The 26,461-nt window shown below is 53.9% G+C and overlaps 6 protein-coding genes across 6 annotated transcripts; 2 read left to right on the top strand and 4 right to left on the bottom strand.

Annotated features, from left to right (window-relative positions):
• Window positions 1–2,736: 2,736 nt before the first annotated feature.
• On the bottom strand, window positions 2,737–5,212 carry N656DRAFT_823724 (uncharacterized protein; the record flags this gene model as incomplete). The annotated part of the gene is made up of 2 exons (XM_064818429.1): window positions 2,737–3,902; window positions 4,494–5,212. 2 exons carry the CDS (start codon window positions 5,210–5,212, stop codon window positions 2,984–2,986), a joined length of 1,638 nt encoding a protein of 545 aa, XP_064671528.1. The 3' UTR covers window positions 2,737–2,983.
• Window positions 5,213–10,124: 4,912 nt separating this feature from the next.
• N656DRAFT_706936 (uncharacterized protein) lies at window positions 10,125–12,353 on the bottom strand (the record flags this gene model as incomplete). Its single annotated transcript, XM_064811390.1, has 4 exons — window positions 10,125–10,268; window positions 10,336–10,963; window positions 11,019–12,020; window positions 12,079–12,353. Coding segments are annotated over 4 exons (2,049 nt in total), but the record flags the coding sequence as incomplete, so codon positions are not given.
• A 3,291-nt stretch (window positions 12,354–15,644) lies between these two features.
• N656DRAFT_706702 (Aldo/keto reductase-like protein) lies at window positions 15,645–16,933 on the top strand (the record flags this gene model as incomplete). The annotated part of the gene is made up of 4 exons (XM_064811375.1): window positions 15,645–15,754; window positions 15,821–16,174; window positions 16,254–16,597; window positions 16,689–16,933. The coding sequence occupies 4 exons, from the start codon at window positions 15,645–15,647 to the stop codon at window positions 16,931–16,933; spliced, it is 1,053 nt and encodes a 350-aa protein (XP_064671526.1).
• A 2,444-nt stretch (window positions 16,934–19,377) lies between these two features.
• On the bottom strand, window positions 19,378–20,161 carry N656DRAFT_608599 (uncharacterized protein). Its single transcript, XM_064810285.1, has 2 exons — window positions 20,156–20,161; window positions 19,378–20,016 (listed from the first exon to the last, which is right to left on the bottom strand). Exon 2 carries the CDS (start codon window positions 19,844–19,846, stop codon window positions 19,520–19,522), a length of 327 nt encoding a protein of 108 aa, XP_064671525.1. The 5' UTR covers window positions 19,847–20,016; window positions 20,156–20,161; the 3' UTR covers window positions 19,378–19,519.
• On the bottom strand, window positions 19,405–20,599 carry N656DRAFT_778007 (cytochrome b5). The gene is made up of 4 exons (XM_064814926.1): window positions 20,398–20,599; window positions 20,287–20,321; window positions 20,156–20,213; window positions 19,405–20,054 (listed from the first exon to the last, which is right to left on the bottom strand). Exons 1-4 carry the CDS (start codon window positions 20,486–20,488, stop codon window positions 19,873–19,875), a joined length of 366 nt encoding a protein of 121 aa, XP_064671524.1. The 5' UTR covers window positions 20,489–20,599; the 3' UTR covers window positions 19,405–19,872.
• A 425-nt stretch (window positions 20,600–21,024) lies between these two features.
• Window positions 21,025–22,715, top strand: N656DRAFT_706756 (uncharacterized protein; the record flags this gene model as incomplete). Its single annotated transcript, XM_064811379.1, has 4 exons — window positions 21,025–21,389; window positions 21,450–22,111; window positions 22,178–22,282; window positions 22,339–22,715. The coding sequence occupies 4 exons, from the start codon at window positions 21,025–21,027 to the stop codon at window positions 22,713–22,715; spliced, it is 1,509 nt and encodes a 502-aa protein (XP_064671523.1).
• Between the last annotated feature and the right edge of the window lie 3,746 nt (window positions 22,716–26,461).

Raw genomic sequence — 26,461 nt, 5'->3', positions numbered from 1 at the left:
TAACAGCAACCCTAAGAGAGGAGTCCCCTGAGTTTAAACAGTTACTGATACCCGCGCAAGGGACCCTGAATATCTCCAAATGGAAGCAAAATAGACATTAAAGCTACCATAAGGGCTCGCACTGGTGCCCTACCAGTGACATCATGGGCCCGTAGTGCCAGCGTTTTGAGATTGGTGGCTTCCTCGCTGTCAGTTAATGCCAGGAACCCCTTTTTCCCCAGTAAGCATCTATTCATTGACTTTGTCTAGATCTTTGTAATCGAACCATACAACATCTCCTGGCAACTTGACCTACGTGACACAGAGCGTACATATGCAGGCAGTGAGTTCCTAATAAGGTATGTACCAACCATTCATGCTCGTCATGGTGCAAGTTCAAAGGGGGACCACACCACCCCCTGCTCATGGTGCGGTTGCCAATATCCCACCATCCAAGATCTACCAGGGGCCAAATCGCACTGCTTTCGAGCGCCTTCCTCACCAAGGGACCTTAAGGGGGGGTTGAAACTTGAAAAAGGACTCCCGATCATGTTACCTTCGTACATTACTGAGAGCCATGACGTTCAACTCCAGACGCTAATCACGCGCCGGGGTGAAGCATTTGTTCCGGGGAGTTTAGGCCAGAACAATTCGAGACAGTGCCACAACTGCATGGTACTCCGTACCTACAGAGAGATGTTGTATCTGGCCCTGGCTAATCGATGAGACGTCGGTCCAGCGCAAATCTCAGGGTTCTCCCCGAGAAAGCGATCTCCATGCCGCTTCCCCGCTAGAGATAGCTGCCCGGTCTTGCGAGCGAGACATTCTGGCACCCCCGAAACCCCAGGCCAAGCAGCTGGGGCCTGAGGAGCTGAATTTGCTTGAAGCTGGGGTACGCCACCCGATCAGATGGTGTAGATAGCAGCATACCTCGTGAAGGTATGTACGAAGTAATAGGATCGACGAATGGTGATGGGCTTGATCTATCTGACTTGGCATCTTCTGCGCCGCCGCCCCCGGCACCTGAAGGAGGTGGAAGTGCGGGCAACAGATCGGTACCAATCAGGCATCGCGGATCCTGCTCGCTGCTGCGAATTACAAGTTGGGGTAATGTTACGCTGGCGCCATCACCGCGGGGAAATGCGACTTCCAGTCATGGAGCAAGCGGTCTGGCTGTCGAGTCCTCGTCGGGGGCCGGGGGTGGCAAAAGTGGTGAACAAGGGGTTGTTCTCCGGGGCTAAACCTTCAACGCTCGCCGAATTTCCGTATCGGGCCACCGTACTCCCGCTCCGAGCGCTGGGGGCTGGGCCGCTGTCAGCTCAGCCACACCCCGGACGATGGCTAGGTGGTTTCTTTTTCTGCAACAAGGGAACTTGCATCTTTGTGTAGCGAATGGCGAGCAGCGAGCTAGTCCGCGATCGTTTCGTCTGTGTAACCCTTCGACACCCACACCATGTCGGCAACTGACACTCAGAGACGCGGAAATATGGCATCCCTGATTCGTCCTTCTTCGAGGGCTGGCCGACAATGCAGCGTAGGACCTGCTCCTCTCGATTAGGGACAAAGGCGCCCAAAAGAGCTTCTAGTTGCTATGCACCCTTGTTCAGGCATCCAGCAACCTCGCACCCGGGCAGCCATGTCTGCCTCAACACCCTAGGCCATATTTGGGTTACTCTTGAGAGTAACGTTGGTGAGTCTATTGTCATACACCATGGTACACAGTCCGCCTTGGTGGCGAGGACGCTGCGCAGGACCCGCGATCCGGGGCCTGGGTTGCCTTGGCTAACAATTGACATGAGGTGTCAATTTCCTCACGTCTGAAGTTGGTAAATGCCCAACTGGACACAAAAGGTCCAATACCTGCCTTGGGAGCAGCAACAAAACCTGCCGATGTGGCTCGCCCAATCGACATCAAGACATGATCGAGTCTGGTGTCAAAAGAATAAAACAAACGGAACAGAAAAGGAGCGAAAGGGGGCTCGCCATGGCCGGGCATCACCGCCAAAATCGAGGCAGGTAGGCCATCATGGAACAGGTGAGTCGCGACCGGGGGTGCGGCCGCGAATGATGGAAGACGCGCCCTTCTCTAGGTAGGTACCTTACCTTCAAATTCCATTTGCCCTCTTCGGCAGTTCCTTCCCGCCCAAGAACTGATGCGGCCAAGCTGAGCCCAACCGCCAACCGTGACCGGTTTCTGCTGTGTATCTTGTGCACAGCATCGCACACAGCATCGAAGGCTAAGGCTTGAAAGCCTCGGCAGAACGGGGCAGCGTTTCACGTTCACACGAGACCAACATGCTGTTAGGAATAGCCATATCACCGCCGATTGGCCCTGCAAGTAAATATGTCAAGACAAGGCAACTGAATACCAAGGGGACAGCGTGGACAACGGTTGTACCTCTTTCCTCTTTCCTCTCCTGACCACACAAGACTTGGAACTAGAGTCGATGTAGGTATGTCGGGGTGCTGCAAAATGAACCAGGAAGCGCAAACTGGAGAGGAGACAGATGCCCAGTCCAGCCCCTCTTACATGGCGGGCAACGGGCGGTTGACGAGAATGCGCCCAAGGCATAGGGCCTGCAGAAGGCCTGCAGTGACTTAACGCCCGCCACAACTTCAGTTTGCAGATTTGGGCCAGACAATACAGTAAACCCTCTACGAAGTAGTGGGTCAGATGGCGATTATGAAGCTCCTGACGAGTAGCACCTCTGTAGGAATCATTAGAACTATCATAACTAAAAGATACTATCCATACGCGTGAACCCGCGAGCCTGTTGTATTTCGGTTTTTACAATCCGTGCCAATGAAAGTGTAGAGAGCCGAGGTATCAGTAGAGACAGAGAGATACGGTCCTCGATCGTAATGTGTATCTTAGGAAAGGAACTTGGTGATCATGCATCGTAAAGAAACCGTAGCCCGGACAATTCCATCGTACTCGACCTAATGAAACAGAGAAGCGACAAAAAAGAAGGAAAGGGGAAAACATGGGCATTAACAACAGCACTTAGTCGTCCTCCCCTTCAGCATCCTCCTCGCTGCCCTCGCCTACCTCCTCGGCATCAGCATCAGCATCAGCAACAAACACCGTCTCCCCTACGACAACCCCGTCATCCGCCTCCTCCTCCTCCTCCTCCACCTCCTCCTCCTCCTCCTCCACCTCCTCCTCCTCCTCCTCCACCTCCTCCTCCTCCTCCTCCACCTCCTCCTCCTCCTCCTCCACCTCCTCCTCCTCCAATACGGGCGCCAAGACAACCACATTCCCCCCGGGCTTTCTCTGCAGGGGACTTTTGAGCTCCCACATCTGCCCTTGCCCTTGCCCATCACCTTCCCCATCATCCTCATCCCCATCCAGACCCAAACCCAGACCACGCCTACCCTGACTGGGATGCCCACGCCGCCCCCGCCTGCTGGGAACGATGATCGCAACCGCCGGATCCGCCGCCCACCGAACCAGCGTGGGATCCCCACGGACATCACCAAACACGACGCGTGCCTCAAGCCCGGCCGCGGCCCGCTCCATGTGCCGCGCCACGTGCTCCATGCGCTGGTTCCATGCATCGTCCCCGCGGAAACCCGTCCTCCCGGCATGGTCGCATCCGAGTACGGGACAGGCCATGTATTTCGGCAGCCGGCAGCGGTCGCGCTTGCAGCTTTCTTGTAGGGCGCGTAGCCGGGTGTTCCATTGTGCTAGGAGACGGGTGGTTTCTTCGGATTCTTCTGTTTGTGGGTGTGGTTGCTGCGGGGTTTTCTGTTTTCGGGGTGGCGGGTTGGGTGGGTTGTTGACTAGGTGCTTGATGGCCGCGGGGGCGTGCATGCGCTTGAGGTGTTGTGTGAAGAGGTCTTTGCGGTTGAAGATGGCGCCGTTGGGGTTGCCGCTGTTCTCTGCAGAGGAGGAGGAAGAAAATTTTTGCCTGCTGCTCCTGCTGCTGCTGCTGCTGCTGCTGCTGCTACCGGAGGATGATGAGGATGGTTTGGAGCCTTCGCACTCGGTGCACACCCAGTAGTTCAGTAAGAGGTGCTGGGAGCTGACGTGGCGCTTCCACTCGTTCTTGGTCGCGAAGCTTGAGTCGCAACCCGCAAAGTCAAAGACGCAGTTGAAGGGCCGCGTGTGGTGCTTTTTGATGTGCATGTCGAGCTCCGTCTGGTCCTCGAAATCATTCTTGGAACAGTCTCGGCATGTCAGGACGGCGGGTGCTCTTAAAGTACTAGCTGAGGCGGTTGGGGGAAGCTGGTTGGACCTGGTGTTTCTTCTCCGGCCCGAGCGAGGCGATTGACCGACGCTGCCGCCGACGGGAGGAGCGGCGGCTTTTGGCCTCGATTTGGCCGCTGGCTGTGGGGTTGTTCTCGTGTTTGGTTTGGGCTTCTTGCTCGGCCGGTAATCCTCGTCCCCGTTGTCCTCGCTGGGCCGCTTAGACCTGGGCACGGCGGCGTCGTCCTTGGGTGGAAGGATCCTCTCAAGGCTATCGTCTCGTACCCTGGGAAGGGGCGGGTACACATCGGCCTCGGTCATCGACCGCATCTCTTCTGGGCTTGCCATACGCTTGGCGGTGTCGAAGTCGTGGACAACGGCGGCTTGTGCCGGCTCGGCGTCACAGTGGCTTGCGGCGTGGCTGTCGTAGCTGTACCTCGTCTGGGCAAGGCTGAAGTCGATGAGACCATTGTCGCTCTCGCAATAGTCGGCTTGCTGGTTGGGGTTCACGTCGAGAGGGTTCACGCAGTCCGAGCCAAGGCTAGGGCCCATGCTTGTGAACTGCACGGCGTGTGCGCTCGAGAAGGGTTCCAAGGGAGCCGGGGCTTGATAGGGCGAAAACATGTTCGTGTCAGGAGGCGTCCTTGGGAAGTTTTCGTAGTACGGTTCGGATTCTGGACACGGACTGTGGGCGCTGCCGGACGATGAAGGTGGCTCGCTCGACGGGAGAGGGCTTGGGAAGCGGATCTGCGAGGGCGATGGTCCTGGGTGAACGACTAGTGCGGACCGCATGTGCGCGCGGCTTGCCATGTGCATGGGGATGTCGCCACTGACGAGGGCCGTCCCAGTACTCTTCGGGAACCGGTGGACGGGCGGCTCCCAGGGGCTGCCGTAAAGCGCGGGCGAAGGACTCTGGAGAGTAGGGTCGATGTAGGTCAGGGGCGAGTCGCCGAAACCATCCTCCATCCCGCTGTAAGTCTGGCTGTGGAAGGGCATCTCCTCATATGGAAAGGCAGCAGCCCCAAGAACATAGGGGTTGGCCATTGTCGTAAATAGAGACTGTCAGTGTCAATTAGTCCAAGGTGTGAGTGTCGGGTCCAGAATTGGTCCCGGGGTCCCAGGCGTACGGGAGCCAACAACTCGCTCGGCCTCGTGCGTGAGACAACAACAACAACAAGAAGGTGTTCCCCTAGCTTGGGTGGTATGCCGAGTCACAGACACAAAGAACAAAAGCGAGGCTGCGGCGGCGGAACTAATGTATTATATATATGGGATGATTTGGGTGCGAAGATGGGAAACTTCTCCCAGGACAGTCCCCTTGAGGCGCAGGTCAGGGGAGTCAGTGTGAAGAGATGGAAAGCGGGAGCAATCCCAAGTGGTAAATAGCCCGGGACTGAGGAGAGATTCATATGATGTGTATGTGTACGAAGTAAACCATCGAATGTCTCGTACATAACTTACACACTGTATGTTACCTACCTTGGGGGCATGCCGTGTTGGGACAGGCGAGTTGGCGGCAGTCTCTCACTAGCCGCAGCGCTCATGGGCAGGGGGCCCCTCCTCACGCCGGCCATGGTGATGGGAAAGGAGGCCCTCTCCTTAGCAGAGCCTCATCTCTCCGCCAAAAGAACGGTGGCATGTACTTCAAAGAAGCCAAGACCGGGGCTGATGAAGAAGGTCTTGGCTCCGCTCGAAACGAAATGGGGGCATCTGCAAACCCCTGCAGCTCCGCTGGCGCGGTCCAAATGCTGGCGTCGGACTGGACGGTCTGGTGGTGGATCGTTTGCGCTGCGCCATCACCTCACACCCCTCCCCTGTCGCCTGTCGCTGCTGGGCGGCAGCTGTTAAGCAAAGCCAAGTTATCCGTACGAAGTATCTCAGGGTACATTTGGGTACCAGGCGAGCTCCAGAGGTCCGGGTGATGCGGCATGTCACCAAGCGGGCGTACTGATGGTGGTTCGCGCCCCTCCAAATCAGACCGCGGGGTGTATGTATGTACAGAGTATCGTCTTACACAGTGCCGCTGTGTGATGCTGAATGGCACCAACAGGTCTCAACGGGCATTTTCGTCGACCCGATGGATTTGCGGCTCTGTTCCCAGCTGCCGCGGTGTTCGGTTTGCGTCGCGTCGGAGAAGATAAAAAAGATATCAGTTGAAGAGGAGAAAACACCCTCGCTTTTTTACGTTGAAGCAGATTTGCTGTTGGATAATTGGATTGGTTGAGAATTTGAGATCAGAAGAGCGGGTCCAACCGTTTGTCAACAAGAGAATTGACAAAGTCTCACCTTGTTCCTGTTCCCCAGACGGCCGTTATATTCCGTGCATCGAATCGGTCTTCTGATCCACTTCTCTCATCATCTTCTGGGATAGCCCAAAAAGCAACGGGAAGATCATGAACAACAGCGGCGAGTCCGGCCGTGCTCTTGTTACGTTATGTTCAGTCCACCGTTCAATCGCTTGGCATTGATAGTCACTGGCCCCTGTCACCGGTCCCTTGACCCTGCGGAACTCTTTTCGCGTCTTCTCGTTCGTCCCTGCTGTCCATCCCTTGTCAGGTCGTCCATCCCGTTTTTAGTGCACGCTAAAAGTGAGGCCCACGGTCTGTGGAGAGGTGGGACCTTGGCGAGCTTGGGCGAGACGGTGATCCGTTGATTTCCGCCATTGTGCATGTCCAAATCAAATTCCTCAACCGCGTCTGTCGCTTTCCGCTTTCCGCTGTCCGCTTTCCCGCTTTTTGGTGCTTCACCGCCGCGCATCTGACTTTGAACGTTCAGTTAGCATGCAGTCGATCGATTCCTCGCTTGCCCTGCATGGTTCGGTAACACGACCATCCCTTTGACGGGTATGACTTTGACAGCCACAGACTGGAAGAGGGGCCTGCGCCCGGCCAAAGTGTATGTACAATGGAGGGCCGCCCACATCAATTACAACATAACTTCAACTACACTACAGACAGGGAGGTATGGGTCTGCTCTGCTGCACTTACCTTGACGTACTGCAAAGAGGACTTCATACGTACGTATTCTCTCATTGGCCAGGACCGAAGCCGGCCAGCTTCCAGCGCCCCGGGTGCTGCCCATCGGCATTCAATTGGAAGTTTGGAACGCCATATTCACTGCTCATGCGAGTTTTTGCGCTATCTCCTTCTTCGTGTCATCCTGCATAAGGTACACTACAATACCCAGCCAAAATCACAACAAGAAGGTCAGATTGCAATTTCTCCTGCAGAGTCGCATCTTCCTCAGGTCCTGTTCTGCATCCCCGTCTAGAGACCGCGATTCGTGAGGAAAGCTTGTACAGGCCCCAATCAGCTCCCGTGTTCCGATCAGACGCCCCGGGCCTGCAGATTCTTAATCCTGAAAGCGGTGCTTCAACCCGCGCCATCACCAAACCCCAGGTGTGCGACCAGGAAGTCCCGGGAGAAGCGGAGCGCCATCCTACAATTGTTCAGTGCAGACAATCGGATATACGGAGTACATCCGTAGAGCGCTTATTGTGTTCCCGGGGCCACGGTAAACTCGAGGCAGATAGGAAGCTGCCGCGCCAGTGACTTCCTACCAAACGGCACTCGACAAGCCAGAATCACACTCATTGGGCCATTGGAGCCGCATTCTAATAAGCAGCGAACCGGAATCCAGCACCGTCATTGCCTGACTGATCCCATCTTTGGGCTTCTGTCTCCCATTCACTCTCGGTCAAACTGCGACAGCTCATTGGCCCAACTCCGACAGATGGACATCTCAAGACCACCGGGACGGGAAGGGAACTCACTGTAACGCTGGCAGTGAGCCTGGCAAGGCGTCGGGATCTAGCGCGGTCGCCTTTCGGGCTGGGGCTCACACCCCTCCATCAGGGTTTTCACGATGTAATACCATCTCGGGTCTAGTGCAAAGAATCGGCGACCATTAATTGCTGTCTTAAGATTCATCCCGGCAGAAAAGGCCATTGTTGCAACCCGGAAGACAGCTTACGGTACTGATGAGATGGCCAACCCTGTCCATCAAAGTCGCGCACCCTCGTCCGACTGGACGCAACTCTCCCAGAGAGTCCGGACGCTAAAAACCGAAAATCATCAACCACCCCCGGTTTGAGTGAATCAGAAATGGACCTCCTTGAGTGGATTCACGCCCGTCATGTAAATTACGCCATGCAGTCATCCAGCCCAAGCAATGGCTAGTGAAACGCTGCGCCGCTCAAGCACTCACACTCAAGCCAAGCAAACTTGTTTAAGCTCAGGCCGTATGGTGACACGACTTGAATATCTAACTACGGAGTACTCTACTGAGGGATCAAAAGAATCTTCAACCCACACATCGGACTTAGAACCTTGCTTGTCAAGATCTAATGGACATACACATACTCCGTAGGTACAAGTATGTATGTATGTACATACAGTACATACCAGACAGACAGTACGCGGCTTTTACCGCCGCCATTGTTCACTAACGTTACCGCCGATCTGTCAACCCTGGGAGAGGCACCAGCCACGCGGTTAGTCTTCTGGGGGAATACGGGCACTCTGCAACATCGACCAATCCGCTCGGTTCAGTCTCCAACGGAGCCAGAACAAGAGTGCAGGTAACGTTAAAGTGTCGTTTCTTTTGCGCTGAGCTCTAAACTAAACTAACTGAGACAACGCCACTGCTCGCAAGCTCGGGATACACCAAGAACGGCTTTGCCTGCTTAGTGTTATCTACACGTAAACTTTGCGCCAAGTTATTGATCCCGGTTAGCAGACCACGGACGATGCCGAGCTGGACATCGAATCATGGAACTTGCGCGATGGCACGGCGGCCGCCATGTTTTCGACTTGGGCAAAACCTGAAGCAGCTGGAGTCGCTAGTGTAAGTGAAGTCAGCAGAAAGAATGGGAATTCAGGGAACAAAAATGGAAACAATATATTGGATCTTTCCTCATCCGGTCTGTAGCAACTAGGTGCAGCACATACAGAAGAGCTCAAGTCACAACGATCCCTCAGGTTCCTCCCCGCCAATCCCCCGGGTTCGCCATCCGATGATGGCATCCAGCTGAGGAATCCAACAAAGGCTTGGGGAAAGATCCTCAGGGGAATTTTGCATAATGTTGTTCAGCTCCAAAGAGGTTCAGATGGTGAATGCAGGAGATTATATGCCTGGTCTTAATGGGGAGTATTATAGACAGATGGTCCCCGATGTAAGTATTGTATTCGCTACAAGTACCCGAATGGAGGGGGAGGCACGGGGAAAGAACCCAACTAACGTTATGTATGTGCAATACAGTATTCTGCGCATGCGTATGCGGCTGCTTCTGGACTTGATCGTCCAGGATGATGGGGAGCGACGCTGCCGTCTACCTAGTGAAGCGGAGGATCCATGTCTTTCCTGGTGTCTGTGATGGTGTCTGTGATGTAAAGACGTCAGTAATATGTCCCCTGGCCCAGGCTTATCTACCCGAATTCTCAACTCTCAACAAACCCGGCAAGGGGTGTCATATGCACAAGGAAAAGCAAGGTTCACACGCATACCACACTAGAATCTGGTGCTATTGTTTCTTCTTTCCCCTGAGGCAACTGGAAGCCGAACCGAAATGAGAGCGGGCCGAAGAAGAGACCGGTCGAGAGCAGGCGGGCCGGTTGAACGTGAGCGTCTTCATCACAGTTGACGTGAGGCAGAGTGCGCACAAAGGTCAGCTGAACTCCATCTGAACAAACAAACGCCCAATAAACGGTTCTCTCCTGCTGTATAACGTATATACCAGCGGTGGGATCAACCCGACCATTGTTCAGGTTACACAGCTCAAAACCACCTATGCAGATGATACCAAAACGCCCCGCTCAGGTACATACGTGGCGCTATCCAAGGAGTCATAGATAGAGGTACTATCACCAACCATGCCACTATGCAGTTCAAGTTTCCAGCGAAAAGCAAACTCCAAAGTGATCCAAGTCCACCCAGGGGTATCATATCATTTCTGTCGTCAGGTCATCGATACGTCGTCATCAGCCAGTTTCTTCTCGTCGGGCATCTCAAAAACGGTACAGTCCTTGCAATACGCGTGGCCGCACCCGCTGTCAAAACACATGACATAGGATTCCTTGCTCCAGTAATTCTCGCACACGCACTGAGACCCGACACTGTTAGCGCCGGCATCATGATCGAGAAAGGGGATGAAAGTTGGTGACACGTACACAGGACCAGTAGACTTCCCTCGCGCCGCTGCTGCCCCTGGGACGCTTGGGCCGCGCAGAGCTTGCGTCGCCGTCCGAAGGGTGGAGCCGCTTGCGGTGCTTGCTTGGCCGAGCAGGAGTGTCCGAAGAAGAGGCAACCCGTCCATGTGCGGAATGGCCGCCTTCAGAGCCCGGGGCATCAAGGGGGTCCGCATCCACGTGCTTCCAGTCTTTGATGTCCGCCTGTGGCATGCCTCGGCCGTTGAAATGGTTGTCGATGTGGTCGAAGCGCGAGCTGTGCGCGGGGCCGTCTGTCCCGGTAGACTCGACAATCTTCCTGCAGAACCCACACCAAAAACGAGATTCAAAGTTGCGTCCCATTCGACACTCGGCGAGCTTCTTCTCGAGCATGTCGTGCTCTCGAATGCCATGGTCCTTCTGCAGGTGGGACTTGAGCAGCTCTCGCCGAAGGCAAGCTTTCCCGCACTCGTCGACCGGACGATCGGGCGAATTCTCGTTGCAGCGCCAAAGCTCGGGCTGAAAGTGCTGGCTGGTCTCGTGCCGCTTCCAGTCGTTTTTGCTGCCAAATGTCTTGTCGCACCGGGCAAAGGTGCAGGCATAGGGTCTTGCATGGCGCTTTCGGTGTTTTCTGGTTCGGCGATTAGCACAAGAAATCGACAGGATCGGTCACGGCATCTTATTACTTTAGCTCGCAGGGCCGCTGGAACGTTTTTCCGCATTGCTCGCACTTGACTCCAGGTTTGTTGGTTGAAACAGAGGGAGCAGCCGGCGGCGATGGGCCCTTGGCTTCGAGATCCGTTGGTTTCAGGTATCCGACCTCCTTCAGCAGATTGTCGAGAATGCCTCGCTCCATCCACGTTCGAAGTATGGCACTTCCCTCCTCGTCGAGGCCCCCTTGCTTAGACGTATCATCCTCGGGCTCCTGCTCGGATGAAGGCGACTTCACAGTTATCGTTGGCACATCGGTGGATTCGATACCGGAGTTCGGCGTCAGCCTAGCCTGTTCGTCTGTACTCTCCAAGGTAGCCTCCTCGGTATCAGTATCTTGAACATCATCCTCACAGGCGGTATCCTCTGGCGCCTCCTCAGGGGCACCCTCATCCGGAACGTGGGCCTCAATTTTACGCTTTGACTGATCACTCTGCTCAAGGCCTCCTGAAAGGTCATCCGCATCTAGTTGTATAACTTCCCTGGGACATAACTGTGTCTCCGTCGGCGGTAATGAGGGCCTGAACTCGGCATGAGTGCGGCTCAGGACGTCCGGGGCGACATATGGCGATTGTCCCGCGAGCGGTGGCTCCTCGGTGGAGATAGTCCTGGCATCCTGCGGCGATATTTGTGGTTCGATTGGAGCCGAGTGCGCCCGGGCGTTATTCATACTTCTGGCCGGGGCGTCCTGTTGAAGATTTTGGTTTAGGAATTGAGGTACATCGGCTCGCATTAAAGACGTAAAGTCTCTGTCTTCCATCAAGAATGCATGGTTCGTGAAGTGAGTATTGTTTCCCGACTGCGAGTTGCTCTCATCCCTGGGTAGGGTATTCACCGGTCTCAAAGGAACCGAGCTGTCCAGACCGGGTTCGGTCCACGGCGGTGGTGCTGCTGGATAAGAGCCCAAGATTCGACGTGGCTCCGTGGAAATAGCCTCAGACATACCAAGACCAGCCAAATCTGTGGAGCTGGAAAGACTGTACAAAGCGGGTATAAGAGATGATTCCAGATAGTCGGTCAGCACGTTCTACTTACCGGTGAGTAAATGGGGCCAGATCCACGTCTTCGGATTTTATGCCATGTTTCCGGGACAAGTGGGACTTGAAATTATCCTGCCTCGGCCAGTCCTTGGGCTTGTCCTTACATTGATCCAGGTTACAGCGGAACACCGTCTCGTCGGTTCTAAGCACGCCATGGACACACTTCTTATGCCGGTCACGATCGTTCCTCGTGCTGAACCCTTCGATAGCCTTGGGACAGTCCGGCTCATCGCACTTGAAAGGCTTCTCGTGTCTGGCTACGTGTTTTCTGGTTTCTTCCTGTCAGTCGAGCGCGGTGTATTGGGGAATGAAACCTACTTGAGCTCTGATTTTGTCTTGGCATGAGCATGGCAGATCGAGCAGGTCAGACCGTCGACGTTGGGGTTAGCTGAGGTGGATCTCTGGCTCCTTTCTTCTCGTTTCCGAGACTTTTCTTCGGCCGAGAGGTTCACCCGTTGCTGAAAGGCTCCTATGAGGCTCCGGGTCTCGGCACCATCCCCACTATAGACGGACGGATTCCCAACGCTCTGTCTAGCCATGCTCCCGTATCCAGAGTCTGACTGGACCATGCAGGCGCTGCGACTGATTGTATCGGCCTCGGAAGGAGCCGCTTGATCCCGGAAGGTATTAAAATTCTCATAGTTCAGATTGTAAGGCAGGCTGCTGGGCTGTCTCGTTCCGAGTTGGCCATTTCCCGGCTGGGCGGCCCTCAGGTGCGTCCATGGTTCGCAATGCTGGTTGGAAAGATTAGGAAGGAACAGGGACTGCTCGCCCGGGCTGGCACCGAAGCCATGCATAGCGCCGAGCGCGTCACGATTGTCGACATCGCAGGAAGCCATGAAGGTGTATTGCCCGAGGAAGGGCATGCCGGCCTCGGCCGGCTGTGGAAGGCCGCTCATGCCGAATGAGTCCGGCGATGCGGGAGGATGATCGGCTAGGCTAAGCGGCTGTAGAACAGGGACCGTGTAAGAAGATGGGCCCATGCCACGGATGGAAGCATTGTGGAGTCATACTGAAAATTGATCCTGCTGCGGAAATTGGATCTGTTGTGACATGATGGAGTGCTATTTGAGGAAGCTGATAGACAGCATAAGGGTTGGGTGCGACGGATTGGAGCAGAATATAAGGCAGCCAACTGGGTTGCCCAAGAGCTCGTTAGCAGTCATAACTTGTGCGAAGGCCAGCCCGAACCGAGAACTGAGGACTATAGGGAAGCCCAAGGTTACCTTCACTCCTGGTCAGTAGACAATGCAGCCAGAGATACCCTGGAGCAGCGGCGTGGGGGGTATAAAACGCTTGTCCAGACGGATTACGCGAGCCGCCGGCGCGAAAAGAAGGAGGGAGTTTCCATAAACTGACGGGGCATTCCGGCCCAAAAAGCAGGCTTGCGCAGAGATTGCGCAGGGGGCGGAGATGGTCTAGGTACGGTCTCTCGTATCTCGAATTCCCTTTCGCTTTGGACGATGACGTACGAAACACCGAAGTTCTGAACGGGTCGAATTTTCCTACGTCCAAAGCCGAGTATGTCTTGAACTGGCCGCGCTGCGGGCCACAATGAGCAATGAGGTACAGTACCTGATGATGAAGAGGCCACCGGTGAACGAGAGGAGGGAGTAAGGTAGTCTGAGCTGTCAGAGACTAGAGCCCCCAAGTGGACGACAAGGCAGCCAAATGTACCCTAAAAGCACGGGTCGCCTCACTTTTATGGGCATGTCACTTGGTTGCCTTATTTTGCCGCGATTCGTTGGGCAGAATTGAAGAAACCAATCAACAGTAGGCCAGCACTTTTCGGTGAGCAAGTTGGCTTTGAACTCACCCGATCGAGCTGTGTAACGAGGGTTACGACCCACGATGCAGACGGGTCACGTGAAACTTTCGGTGAATCGACTTGTGGTGGAAAAGCAGAGAAGAACCCGCTTGTTTCTCGATTCCATATGCTGTACTATCCGTATTGCGGTTGAGCTTCCCGCATCAGCAATGTATGTACATCCTTGTATTATGCAAGCCTCCTCTCCTATGAGAACGCTCACTTAGACACGAGGAAACTGCGATACTGCCCATCAACCTCGGTTTCAAAGTCCTCCGCGGAAGGCGCATTGGAGCGAAAAGAGATCTAATGCCAGTTGGACCTTCCTCTTTGCATCAGTATAAACCCCACCCCTCTGTCGCACTTTCCTCCCGCCACCTTGCACCGAACTTCCGTCAACCCAGCATCTTGGTCGCGATGCAACTCACCCTCATCAGTCCTCCTATTGCACTTGTTCGAACAGTCAAGTCCTCGGACCCGATGAGATTTCGCCGCCTCCCAGCAGAACAAGTAATCCAACCGAATCCTTGGCACCTCGATCCTGAAAGAGCTCGCCATAGCTAAGCAATAATAGTCCCAGTCCCGTCCTCCGGTCGGCATGGTGCTGCCTGGGTATCAATTAACACTTGACAACAGTCTAAATAAAACCTGATGCAGGCATGGCATTGTCTCTGGCGTGGGCCATGACTGCTATGGCCTCAAATTTGATGGGTTCGCCAATCTCACAGTCTCCCAGGGCTCGGAACGGCCTCCTCGACACCACATGTTGCCCACAGCTTGGCCAGTCGCAGCATCACAAGGCCCTCTTATCCTTCGTCTGTGGGATGAGAGGCGTCACAGTATAGTAGGGAGTCTGGTAGGTATAAATTCATGCAAAACCACAGTGGGAGTAGGAGGCCGGCCGCACCAGGGTGGGTTAACCGGGCAAAGGATCTGGTGCGTTCTCTGCTGGCCTCACTTTCACCACTGCAATCGACCAGGCGCTCCCAGAATCCCGTCAGGGTCTTACCCCTCCATGGATGGTGTTTTCAAAACTGTTTCTGCACCACTTACGGAATCGGATGTGGTGGAAGTCTTGGCAGGGGTTTAGCGGTTGTTCTGCGAGAGATGGAATGGGGGTACTCCGTAGTCGGGCCAACATCCACAACGCAGCTTTTGTTATCCCCCACTGCAGTAACGTCAATGCAAGATCGGGCTGCTGAGAGTGCCCGGCAAGGCATACCATCAGACAAGTTGCAAGCGCATGCAGCCATCAGGTCGGACCTTGGATCATAGTCTTATCGCTTGTGGTGGAATGGGTGTTGCCATAAACGGTAAACAATATGGCACTGTTTTGCGGTATGTGCAGTCCTATGTGGCAGTGGGAGCAGCCAGGCCGTAAAGGGTAAACAATATAGCATTGTTTGGGGTGCACTCAGGGGTAAACTCCGATTAACTCCATACCTCCAATATTCTAGACATTTCGCCTTGAACCTCCCTCCATCGCGGGACGCTTCAACAAACCCGACGGGTAGCTGGCAGTGTCCGAAGCATCATGATCGCGGTGATTCGCAAAAGAGCTGGCAGGGCCGTACAGGTGACGAAACGCCGTGAGCACCTGCTACCAAGTATATATATCGCGACCGTCCCCCTCATATCGCCAATGAGCCCAGACAGTGTATCCAGCAGTCCCTTCGACTCGCCAAGTCTCTTCCGACATATCAAGCTATCGAGCCCCTGAACGACATCACGCCAGCCGCTTTCTGATTGTTACTATGGCGCCTCCAGCATCCCTCCCGTCCAAGAAGCTCGGCAAAGACGGTCCCGAGATATCTGCGATTGGCTTTGGCTTGATGGGACTCAGTGTTCTGTACGGATCAGTAGGGTACGTCTCTTCCACCGACACTGCATGACGACATGGATCATAACTCACTGACGTGAATCCATATAGAACCGATGAAGAGCGCCTGGCTGTCCTGGACCGGGCGTGGGAATTGGGCTGTACGACCTGGGACACTTCGGATGCGTACGGCGACTCTGAGGACTTGCTGGGGATATGGTTTGCGCTGCACCCCGAGAGACGCAAGGATATCTTCCTTTCGACCAAGTTCAGCATTGTCGTCAAATTTAAGGAGGACGGCTCCATCGAGTCTAGTTTTGACAGCAGTCCGGAGCGAGCACGTTCTCAATGCGAACTGAGCTTGAAAAGACTCGGGACTGACTGGATAGACGTGTACTACATCCATCGCACTGACGGCAAGACCCCCATTGAGAAAACCATGGAGGCCCTGAGAGACCTCAAGAAGTAAGTATTAGTACATCCCCCTGAACCTTGAACCGGGGTAGTAGACCCTCGCTGGCTGACCTTGGCACTTTACCTCCAGTGAGGGCAAGATCCGCGCCATTGGGATCTCGGAGTGCTCATCAAGAACGCTGAGAAGGGCGTACAAGGTAGTGCCTGTTGCCGCTGTCCAGGTGGAGTATAACCCCTGGCGGCTGGACATTGAGGGTGAGAAAGGAACAAACCTGCTAGCGGCATGCCGCGAGCTTGGAGTCACCGTCTTTGCCTATTCGCCCCTGGCTCGTGGCATGTTCACCGGCCAGATCAAGTCGGCCGAGGACTTGGCCGAGAACGACTACCGTCGAACGGTACCGCTCTTCAGCAAGGAGAACCTCCCTAAAAACCTTGAGCTGGTCGAGAAATTCAAGGCAATGGCGAGCAAGAAAGGTAACGTAGCTATGTTGCTACTTCTGTTCAACCTCCTTTCCATAACCCAACTTGCTCCTAGACACAGATAGCTGATACTTACATCCACTAGGCTGTACTCCTGGCCAGCTCGTCCTCGCTTGGCTCATGGCTCAGGGTGGTGACATTATTCCAATTCCGGGCACGAAGAAGATCAAGTATCTGGAGGAGAATGTGGCCAGCACAAAGGTGGTGCTTCTGCCAGAAGAAGATAAGGAGATTCGTGATCTGGCTAATCAGATCCCGGTGTCTGGCCAGCGCTACGACCCTAGTCGCTACCAGTCCAGACAGGAGTTCTCCGACACCCCCGAGCTGTAGGCTGAGCGTCCTAGATCTTATTTTCTGTGGAATGGCCTCAAGTCCATATGCTGGAAGTCGAGCAGGGTTTCTTCCAACTCGCGGGATGGTGTGGGGCCCCGACCTTGTTCAAGTTGGCGTTGAGGAAAGAACAACACAGCGTAAGGCTTGGTGAGGAGGCAGCTACTAGTAAATAGGGCGATGAAGTTGTTCATTGTCCCCAGACTTTGCTCCTGTAGCAGTGAGAGCCCCCCTTCGTATGTGAGAACAACAAAGACCATATCCCATTTTTCGTGACTGATGGCAAGCTTCAGTGAAGTAAGTTCCGACCCGGTCGGCATCCCGCGGAAGAGTTCCTGCCTGCAGCTCCAGCCCCTTTTTCGAACATAATGTACTTAGAACCTACTTAGGCTACCTCTTCTGTTCTGCATCTGCTGCCCTCGGCAGGTACCTACCTAACCTTACTAGTACTCCGTACTAATATGCATATGGCTTTGATGAACTTATGTCTGCAATTCCTTCCTACTAGCAGCAGGACCACGCCGTGACTGGAAAGAAGTCGGCCCTCCATCACCAATCTGCTTCAGTGTAACCCTTGTCGCCCCTCACGCCATTTGGTCGGTGGGTGCTATCAATGTCTTTGTTGTGTAGCCACCGAAAATGTTTGCTCAAGCCACGCTCAGCTCATGGTGATAGGTCATATTCCAGTCCTTGTAACCAGGGTTCCAGAAAGAATCACCGAGTCGAGATCGGCGCCATGATGCAGAAACGGATCGATCCGACGTCCCGAAGCCTGATATCGGCTGCAAAACACAATCCGATCGGCTGGCTGTTGTTTCCATGGCATCGGATCCTTTGATCCCCTCCGAGTCCGCCACGAATGCTTTTCTGGACATGATGCTTTTTGATGTTGGTCGACAAGGTCTAGAAGCAGTGTTACTTATCGGTCTCTTTCAGCTCCAGTCCAGTCCGCCTGGAATCTGGATAGGTGATCTGCACCCCTTCTTCATGTTACCAGACCAGTCTCGACTTAGTCCGACGACACGTACCTTCATGGTGTATCTAGGTACACATGCATCTAAAACATCCCTGCTGGGGACAGTGACTCCACCCCCTTTGTCGCCTTGCCGGTAAGCAGGTTCATGTTCCTGTAGCCCAGCCTTCCGGTCTCTTCTTTTTATTTCTCTGAGATTGCAAGAAGCGGGGGCTCTGACGCCACGGCCCAACGCCTCCTTGCTCCGAGTCTCTGATGTTTGCCTTAGGTCGCGGTGCAGATGCTTGGTGTGCTACATGCAAGGTACTGACATACCTAGTGCCTGTATCGTGGCTGTCTCCTCTTCACCAGCGCCAATGTCACGGTATTCATCAGTTGTGGTCGACTCCTACATCGGACAAACATCAAGAGGCCTAGATTTGCCGGCGAATCGTTCTCGTCCTGGCTTCTTGAGCTTGTGATCTATCACTCTCGGATATGTGGCAATGTTCGAGCATCACGGAATCCAGCGTAGTCATTTGCATCGTCTCGCATGGGGCGCTCCAGGACCCTTTTTTGCCTCGCTGTCTTTAGGCTGAGAGAATGCTGGATCATGCATGTGTTGTCAACTAGCGTGTGATGGTAACATGAAGTCGGCTGTAGTCAGTATTGCCTCTCTCAATGGTACTAAGTTACCTACCTACCTACCTAGTTAGATGTGCTGATAACCTCCTGAAGCTGTTAATGTTGCTGCTCAAGTCGATTAAGGACATATAAAACCGTGGACGTCGATCCGTCTCTTTAGACAGAGGAAACCGGACGTTGCTAGCAGCTAAACCTTGCTACTTCAACTACTAGTCGATACCTTACTTCACTAGCAAGAGAGCTACCAGGTATGTCCCTACTAGCAGGCAGCGTTCTTGACGAGAAGCCCTCTCTAACGGTATCACAGTTGGTTCGAGCGGTTTAGGCCTCTTGTTTCTCTCCTCCTTCGCCTGACCTTCAAAAGTTACCTTACCTACTGCAGGTAGACAGCCTAAGGTATACGTCACTATCATGTGTGACTGGGAAGAGTTCATCTTCACTTGCAACCACTCAGAGTTCCGGCGCAAGAGTTATTGCCACCGTGCCAGGAACCATCCCACCCACGCATGCAACAGTGTCAAGAAGCTGCGAGACTGCTGGTATCAGCCCAACGCATGCGAGGCCTGTGAACTAGCGAGGCAGCAAGAAATTGCCGTGACCCAGGCACAGGCGGAATATTACGCCTCCCAAGGTCAAGGTCAAGGTAAGTACAAACAGACCACTCCCGGGCCATGAGAGATCGCTTTTGATAAGTGGTGCGCCAGTAATGATGCCAGTCGACTGACACAAGCGCTTCCACCAGGCCAGGGTAATGGTAGTAGCCATTTTTAAGGGGCGCCCTTCGTGGTTGGCCTGGAAGCTTACCGGAACCCTCAAGTGTTGATCTTGGGAGCTCTGGAGACGGGAGCCACTTCTTTTTCTGTGTTCGGAGAGACTCAGCATGATATGGAGTCTTGCATTGCCACTGCCAATAGTACCATACCTTAGTTATAATACCATAGTACTAGTACTTTGCTTCGCCAGCTTCGGTCAAGAAATACGCTTATACATCACACTTGGGTGAACGGGTCACGGTAAGATGGAACGCTGAGACCGAATCCCGGCGCAACGTACCTGATTCCAGCAATACCAAGACACACGTTCCATCGAGCTCGATGACAGCCACGGTATAATAATCGAAATGCCACATACCACGCCCTCAGGCAACACTCACAACTTTCTGAGATATTCCATCCGGCTTCCGCACATGATAGATCCGTCGAGCCGACCAGACGGCATCGAACTGCCCGTGGAATTGTACCAAAAATGGCAGCAATATAAACCACCAATCCCAGAGAAGATGATAGAAGGGTTCCCTCCTCTCCCAGCAGGAGCATCAGAGCGACCGTGATCCACAATACTCTTACTCAAAGTTGGTCGCACCTTCTACCCTCCCCACAACGTTGTACCTCTTGGAAAAGAAGGTGACCCAATCGTTCAGGGTCGACTTCTCCTTGTCGGACAGATGCTTCCATTCCGGGCTCACGTCCTCCGCCTTTGTCGACGTCTTGCCCAGGGCCTGCGAGGCGTCTTTGCCGGCAAATACTGTTTCGACGTTGTTGGCATCGGAGAATCATGAAGAAGCAGTCCAGCAAACCAAAGAGAGGGTTCTCTAGGCTGTGGGCCGGGCCGGCAGTATGACTTACCATGATATGCGCCACCTGGTTGATAGGCCTTGTTCCCTGTCACGTCATAGACGATGCCCTTTGTGGCATTGATTGTCAATACTATGGCGTTGATGGTTGCTGTACTAGTAGGTAAGCACATGTTTACTTACCTTGATGGCGACATAGCACTTTCCTCCGTTTTCACCTGAGCAACAAGGGATATCAGCAACACTGTAGGCCGAGGTCGAAGACAAGAATAAGCCGAGCCATAAAGCTCGTACCGTTAGCCTTGGCCAACTCCTCAACGGAGATGGGGTCGTCCTTTGGAGGGTCCAGTTGGACGGGCACCTTGGGCTCGAACTTGCCGGCCATTGCTGCTCAGGGGGAGGGGAAGGAAGGAGCGGTTGGATGTGATTCCCAAGGAGCCAAAAAAACAGAGAAGGTGTTGCCCTGGGCCAAGAATGCGTTCCTGTTAAGATGAAGCAGAAACAACGAGCTGTGAGAATAGAATCAATCTAATATGCGGCTCTGTAATTCGATATACTTGCGTTCCCCTTGTGAAGCCCAAGTGGAAAGTGGAGCTACGGTAAGCCGATGGACCTCGGGACGTTGCAGGGCTCCTATCCCAGCAGTGGGGGTTTATGGTGGGGCAAGGCCTGCCCCACATGGCTCAAGCCAAGCCAAGCTTGTTGAGGTCAGCGTGCTGCCTTAGGCAGATATGTCCAGCGCGTCATCCTGCAGGCGCGGTTCAAGTGGGCCATTCGAGCTCCCCTGAGCACTGAATTCTTGACCAAGCCACGCCACCTCCGGGTCGACAACAGCAACGGCTTCTCCGTTTATCTTCAATAAACTAACCAGCAAGTCAATTGGGTTATACAGCCCAGCTCCAAATCATATACACCATCACGATGCCCTTTTCGGGCGTTGCGCGGTTGCGGTCTGCCGGCGTGTTCAGACTCCCGCGACAACGCCTGTCATCCGGTTCACCTCTCGTCCTGCGACTGGAATCTCACCGATCTCGCCGGCCAGCTCCTTCAACGCTCGCTTTAAGCCTGAACAAATATCAATGCCGCGCCAAATCGACGTCACTCCCGGATCCCGATGCTGAAAGCTCGTCCCAGAAAGCAACACAAAATCCTAACCCATCTTTTAAGACACTGCTCTGGCGAAGCATTACCGGCGATACTAAGCGTACATGGCATGCTATCAAGAACACGAGTCTAAAAGAAGTTATACGGAAGAACCCTATAGAGGGGCTCACCGCTATTGTGGCGTACGTGTTTGGCTTGGAGCTTGCGATCATCCTTCCCGGCTAACTTTCGCAAAATCAAAGGGTACTAGGCGCCATTGGGATTCTCGCCTACTGTATTTTGCTATATTTTAACTACTTCAATGGCCCCCAATTCTCGCGGTTCCCAGAGCCTGTGGCCAGAGCGTTGCGAAAGGCCCTGTACTTCAGCAACCATGAGATCGACCACCAGCGAGCGCTCAAGTACTACAAACAAGCCCTCGAACTCTGCGACCAGGAAGGACTGGATCACTTTTCTGACGAGGTCATGGGTATCAAGATACAGGTGGCCGCTTGGCTCGAAAAGATTGAAAGTTACCAGAATGCCATTAGCGTCTTGGAGAACCTCTTGGCTGACTGCAAGCGTTGGGTGGAGGCAATGGAGAAGAGTGCAAGCGAGGGCACCTTGCCCAAATTGGTCCCGCTCCCGGCCCCCAAAGAGAAGGAGTCTGCCGATGCCCCAGAGCCGCTGCGGGAGACATATTGGGGCAAACGTACCAGGCTCCTGGCGAAAGCCGTGAGCATCAGCGTCAAGCTTGCTAGTCTCTACTCTGATGAGCATGTCCTGGAGCGGGACCTCGCCCACGAGCGACTCATCTGGGCGGTGGAGACTACGCTTAGAGAGATACAAAGGCGCGCCAAGGAGGGTCTCAAGGAAGGAGAAGGGAGTTGGATGAGCGCTGAGGAGGTTGGTGCGAGTCTTGAAGGTGGGTTTGTCACTCGGACAGTCCTCCTCATTGAGCCGGTTCCGTAGCGCTAACGCCAACATGCAGCGCTCGCGCAGAGTTACGAGGACCGGAGTCAACATCACCTTGCCCTTCCGTTGTGGTTCCAAGCCCTTAGGCTGTGCCAAGACCCATGTCATATTGCCATCCTGAGTAAGTCCTGCAACGGTTGGGTGTGTTATAACAACAGCCCTAACGAAATTCATCAGTGAACAATATATCGACAAGCTTTGCCGGGCACCCTATCCTTCCTCCTGGTGACGCGCCGGCGCACGGCATGATGGAAGAATCCAAGAGCTGGACCTCTCCGGCAGATCAGCGCTCGTCCTATCTCGGCGCCGCCCAGCGGTGGGCAGAAAATGCCATTAACCATGCTTCAGAGCCTCAAGGCGAGAGGAGGACTGTGGAGTGCGACCAAGCCTGCGCCGTCTCGCTCTCCAACTTGGGCTCCATCCTCGCCATGCTAGGCAGGACGACCGAAGCGCGGGAGAAGTACGAGCAAGCGGTTTCTTTGAGCAAGAAGCTCGGCTTCGACGATTATGCTGCCGAGGCCAACTCTAGGCTTCTAGGTCTTCCGCAGGCATAATCATCGGCCGAGCTCAATGCCCCCCACACCCTCTACCCCATTGCGATGCCGGTCGCTGAAGGGTACCGCTCTGAAAGCATCTAGTATCCAGGACCGATGAAGCTACCAAACTGCGCCGTCCGCTACTTCCCGAGTTGAGCGGAGTAGCCGATGTGGCTTGAAGCAGACAATCAGGCAGCGAGCAATCGATTGGCTGTTCTTCACGCACGAGCATACAAACCAAAACCACAACCATACTGTGGTATTCATGGTCCAGTCAGCGAACAACCTGACCTCATGCGGAATTAAGGAATCCTTCTTCACCCGAAAGGCCGGACAGGATTCTCACACCCGCAAACTGCCATGCGAAGCGATGTCCCAGCAGATGCAACTTTGGGGCACAAAATGACAGCCGATTGAAAAGGGAGGACGTGACGACATGATCCGACCATCTCCGGAGCGCGGCCAAAGATCAAGCCAATTCCTCGCAACAACCGTTTTTCTTTTGCACACCTTTTGCCGATGGAATGGAGGTCCTTGTGGTGGAGGGAAAATTGTTAGCCACACCGCTTCCTAAATGCGTATCAAAGCCAAAATCCCTGTCGACGCACGTGTCTGGGCGCTTGGTGCATACAGTACAAGGGGTGGCCCACTGACAGCATCTCGCATATGTCCACTACCCACCAGACTGCGGTACGGAATGGCGCACTTGGCCGGGAGTCACTCAACCGTTACCCTGCGGTTATTCCGCCCGGTTGAATACGTTTACCAGTGGCTCCTGCGTAAGTGGACCCTCGAAAGTCAAATATCCTGCAAGGTGCAAACACGCTGTGTATGTTGATAGACAAAAGTCTGCACGGATGGCTCAGGGCTTATCGCCCTGAATGTATCCACGTCCCCCTAGTGGGATGGCGTTTCAATACACTACGATCCTGATCGTGCGCATGACTTTTAAGAAGTTTTTCTTGCCATACTCCCGCCTTTTCGTCGGTAACCGAAGACGGATTGAATGATGACATGTTTGGCGCTTTGGCGAATCCCAAGAAGGGGTCAGCCGTGGCGCGCAAAGAAGCCACCTACGAACCTTGGGGAATTTCTGGAATCTTGATGCCTAGAGCTGCAGAGTACGCTATCAGAAGCTTATTTTTCAGGGAACTTTGTTGATGTCTCTATCGGTATTGTACCCTTTTCGATCGACAACTCCTAGTAACTGTACCTGACTCCACATCGTGAATCCCGATCCCCTCATCTTAACCCCCGCCCCCTTGTGTGCTCGTACGCGCCTGAGCTAATGTACGGTTCCTGAAGCGAGCGTGGGGCCCGGACATCCCTCCGGTCTGTGGGAAAGCTCAGGTTTCCCTCTGAAACGGAGGTCGGCGATGGGTGGGGAAGGGCGGGAGCGGGGATTTTCGGTGCTAAGTCGGGCCAGCGGTTGTGTAACGTCGGATATATGCCGGGGGGTGGAACTCCGCCGCGGCGGCACCGGGAGTCGGAATTGACCACCTAGAAGGCTAGAACTTGGGACAAAGTCCGGGAATAACGCTAAGAAACGCTAACAAACGTTGTATGCAAGCCTGGGAGGTTACGGACCGCTTGGGTCAGGTAAATTTGATCTGTAGACTCAGAGAGTCAAAAATGGGGGGATGGCTATCTAAGGGGTTGAACTGCTTGTTTGCATGCGCCAGAATGAGCACCTAAGCATTTGTAAGCTTTACCCCGGCATCGCTGTGAATGGTGACTAGAAATCGGTCTGTATTGTGTGTACGTTGACTGCTGCATTGGAAATACTACAAGGGATGAAAAGGGGACGTCTAAACTCTCGAAAATCGGCTGAGGTTGACTTAAGAGCGATCCCGCTGTGTAAGACGACCTGGTGGAGTTCATGTTGGCTGCGAAGGCCAAATGTCAAGGTCTTGGCATACACTTAAGCTTAAATCAAGAGACAGATAGCCGGGAGGTATGGTGTTGGCCAGCACCATCTTGGCTGCGCCTGGCGAGACAACATATGTCCCGTTTCTTTCCTTACAGCATCAAGTGTTGGACAAGTTTTTGATACTCTCACATGCGAGTTCAACAAGTGCTAGGAATTTGTGAGGATTCTACGGAGTACAATCCGAAGCAGTTATTCGTGTATGCACGGATATGCAAGACCGGTCTCAGGTCACGGCTCCGAATCTGTTCGGAATGCGACGTTCATGGATTCAGGGGCTCAGCGCCGGCCCGCCTTCCGTTGGGTCCGGTCGGCGCCTGGTTGCCAAGACCGCATCTCAAAGTGTACGGAGTAAGGCAAGTCCAATAGCAGAAATGATTGTTTAGCTCTCGCAGACGCTGGATACTTTACTTGACGACATTTCGCTGTTTGGACGGATGCAACCCATCTCTAATGCAAGGGTCTCCACCGATTGTGAGTCGTGCTAATTACTCCATGGCACATCAATGGATAGTCCGTCGCGTTCTTATCAGAATGTAGACGCACCTTCCCTGTACTCTTGTTGACATAGCCGCAGCCCTGTCTTGGTATTTGGAATGGTCAGGTGTAAGATGGCTCGGGATAGCTACCTACCTAGTGTACATGACGTCTCGGACATTTTTAACGCGAAGTCTAGAATGCAGAATACGCCCCACGCTAACGGAGTGGAGCCCGAATACGGCGCCGGCGCCAGATCCGCCCGTTTCCATTCGCCGATCGACTTTAGCATCGTCAACGCTACGGCTACCAGCACTTACAACGACAAAGTTCCCGGCAGCACTCCCTTGAGAAGCGTTGAAGGAACTATAGGAACAGGCGCTAGGCAGCATCCTTCTAGATCCTTTTTCTAGGCGAGCCCGCTCAATGTTGCTGGCCTGCGGATCTTGTCAGCAATTAGATGCAGCTTTGTGGAATCGCAAGACGGCGTTCCCCTGCTCAGTGCTCACCCATCTACAACACGTTCTGGAAATTCGGCCCCGCTGCACCATAACGTTAAATGCCATCCAACAGATTCCAAGATATCGGGTCCAAGCGAGCCAAGCAAGTAACACACTAGATCCGTGCATAACGCATCCAGGGGCTCTTGACTTGTAGGTTGTGCTTTCCTCCGCCCTTTCTCCTCCCGTCTTCAGACTGGTTTGCGTCCTGCACATCCGCGCTAGCGCCAGAGGGCGGCCCGGGTTCGTTTTCTCGACAGAGGCAGCCATGTTTAGACGAACAGAGCCACTTGGAAGCACTGACAAATGGGGACATTGTTTAACGAGGCTGCCTTCAGAAGTGTATGTACGCTCCTGTTATGAAAAACACATGGAGTCGGCATCTCCATTCTCGTCTTGCGAGGATCTTGAGTTCTGCACCATCGGAAACGGGATAGATCGCCGTAGGAACGGTACTTGGGGGTTTGCGGGGCACTGCCTTTTTACACGTGTATGTTCTGTACATATACGCAGTTGCCCCACACACCTAAACCCCCTCAGGTTCCATTTCACGAAGCAGATCGCGCTTGCCACACAGGGCCCTGGATCTCGTCCAATGCCTGGGAGGCAGCTGACTTCTACCTACCTACCGTACCTGGTAGTGATAAGAAACTGAGGTACTTTCATTCCAACTCTACCATGAAATCGTCATCCGAAATCGCTAAACGAGCCTGTTCGAGGTTTATGTTCATCTACCTTAGGCACAAGCCCTCCAATGATCCAGCCTCAGGCCGTTTCTCGCCAAGCCCCTTAACGATCTGATATCCCCGCTGATAGGGGTAAGTCGCTTTGCACCCAAAGGATTCAACATTCCAAGCGAA

This window comes from Canariomyces notabilis (genome assembly GCF_033297395.1).
Source record: "Canariomyces notabilis strain CBS 508.74 unplaced genomic scaffold N656scaffold_7, whole genome shotgun sequence".
Taxonomy (NCBI): Eukaryota; Fungi; Ascomycota; class Sordariomycetes; order Sordariales; family Chaetomiaceae; genus Canariomyces; species Canariomyces notabilis.
This window is presented reverse-complemented; position numbering and strand designations above follow the sequence as displayed.

What these genes read in the sequence shown, in the direction of transcription:
- N656DRAFT_608599 (XM_064810285.1), bottom strand. Translation starts at nt 19,846, where the DNA reads ATGCTCCTGCTGGGAGAGGAGGGAACCCTTCTATCATCTTCTCTGGGA.
- N656DRAFT_778007 (XM_064814926.1), bottom strand. Translation starts at nt 20,488, where the DNA reads ATGGCCGGCAAGTTCGAGCCCAAGGTGCCCGTCCAACTGGACCCTCCA. An exon ending in AGTGCTATGTCGCCATCAAG is followed by an intron (nt 20,214 to 20,286) that starts GTAAGTAAACAT and finishes AATGCCACAAAG; the next exon opens with GGCATCGTCTATGACGTGAC. An exon ending in ACCAGGTGGCGCATATCATG is followed by an intron (nt 20,055 to 20,155) that starts GTAAGTCATACT and finishes ACGTCGAAACAG; the next exon opens with TATTTGCCGGCAAAGACGCC.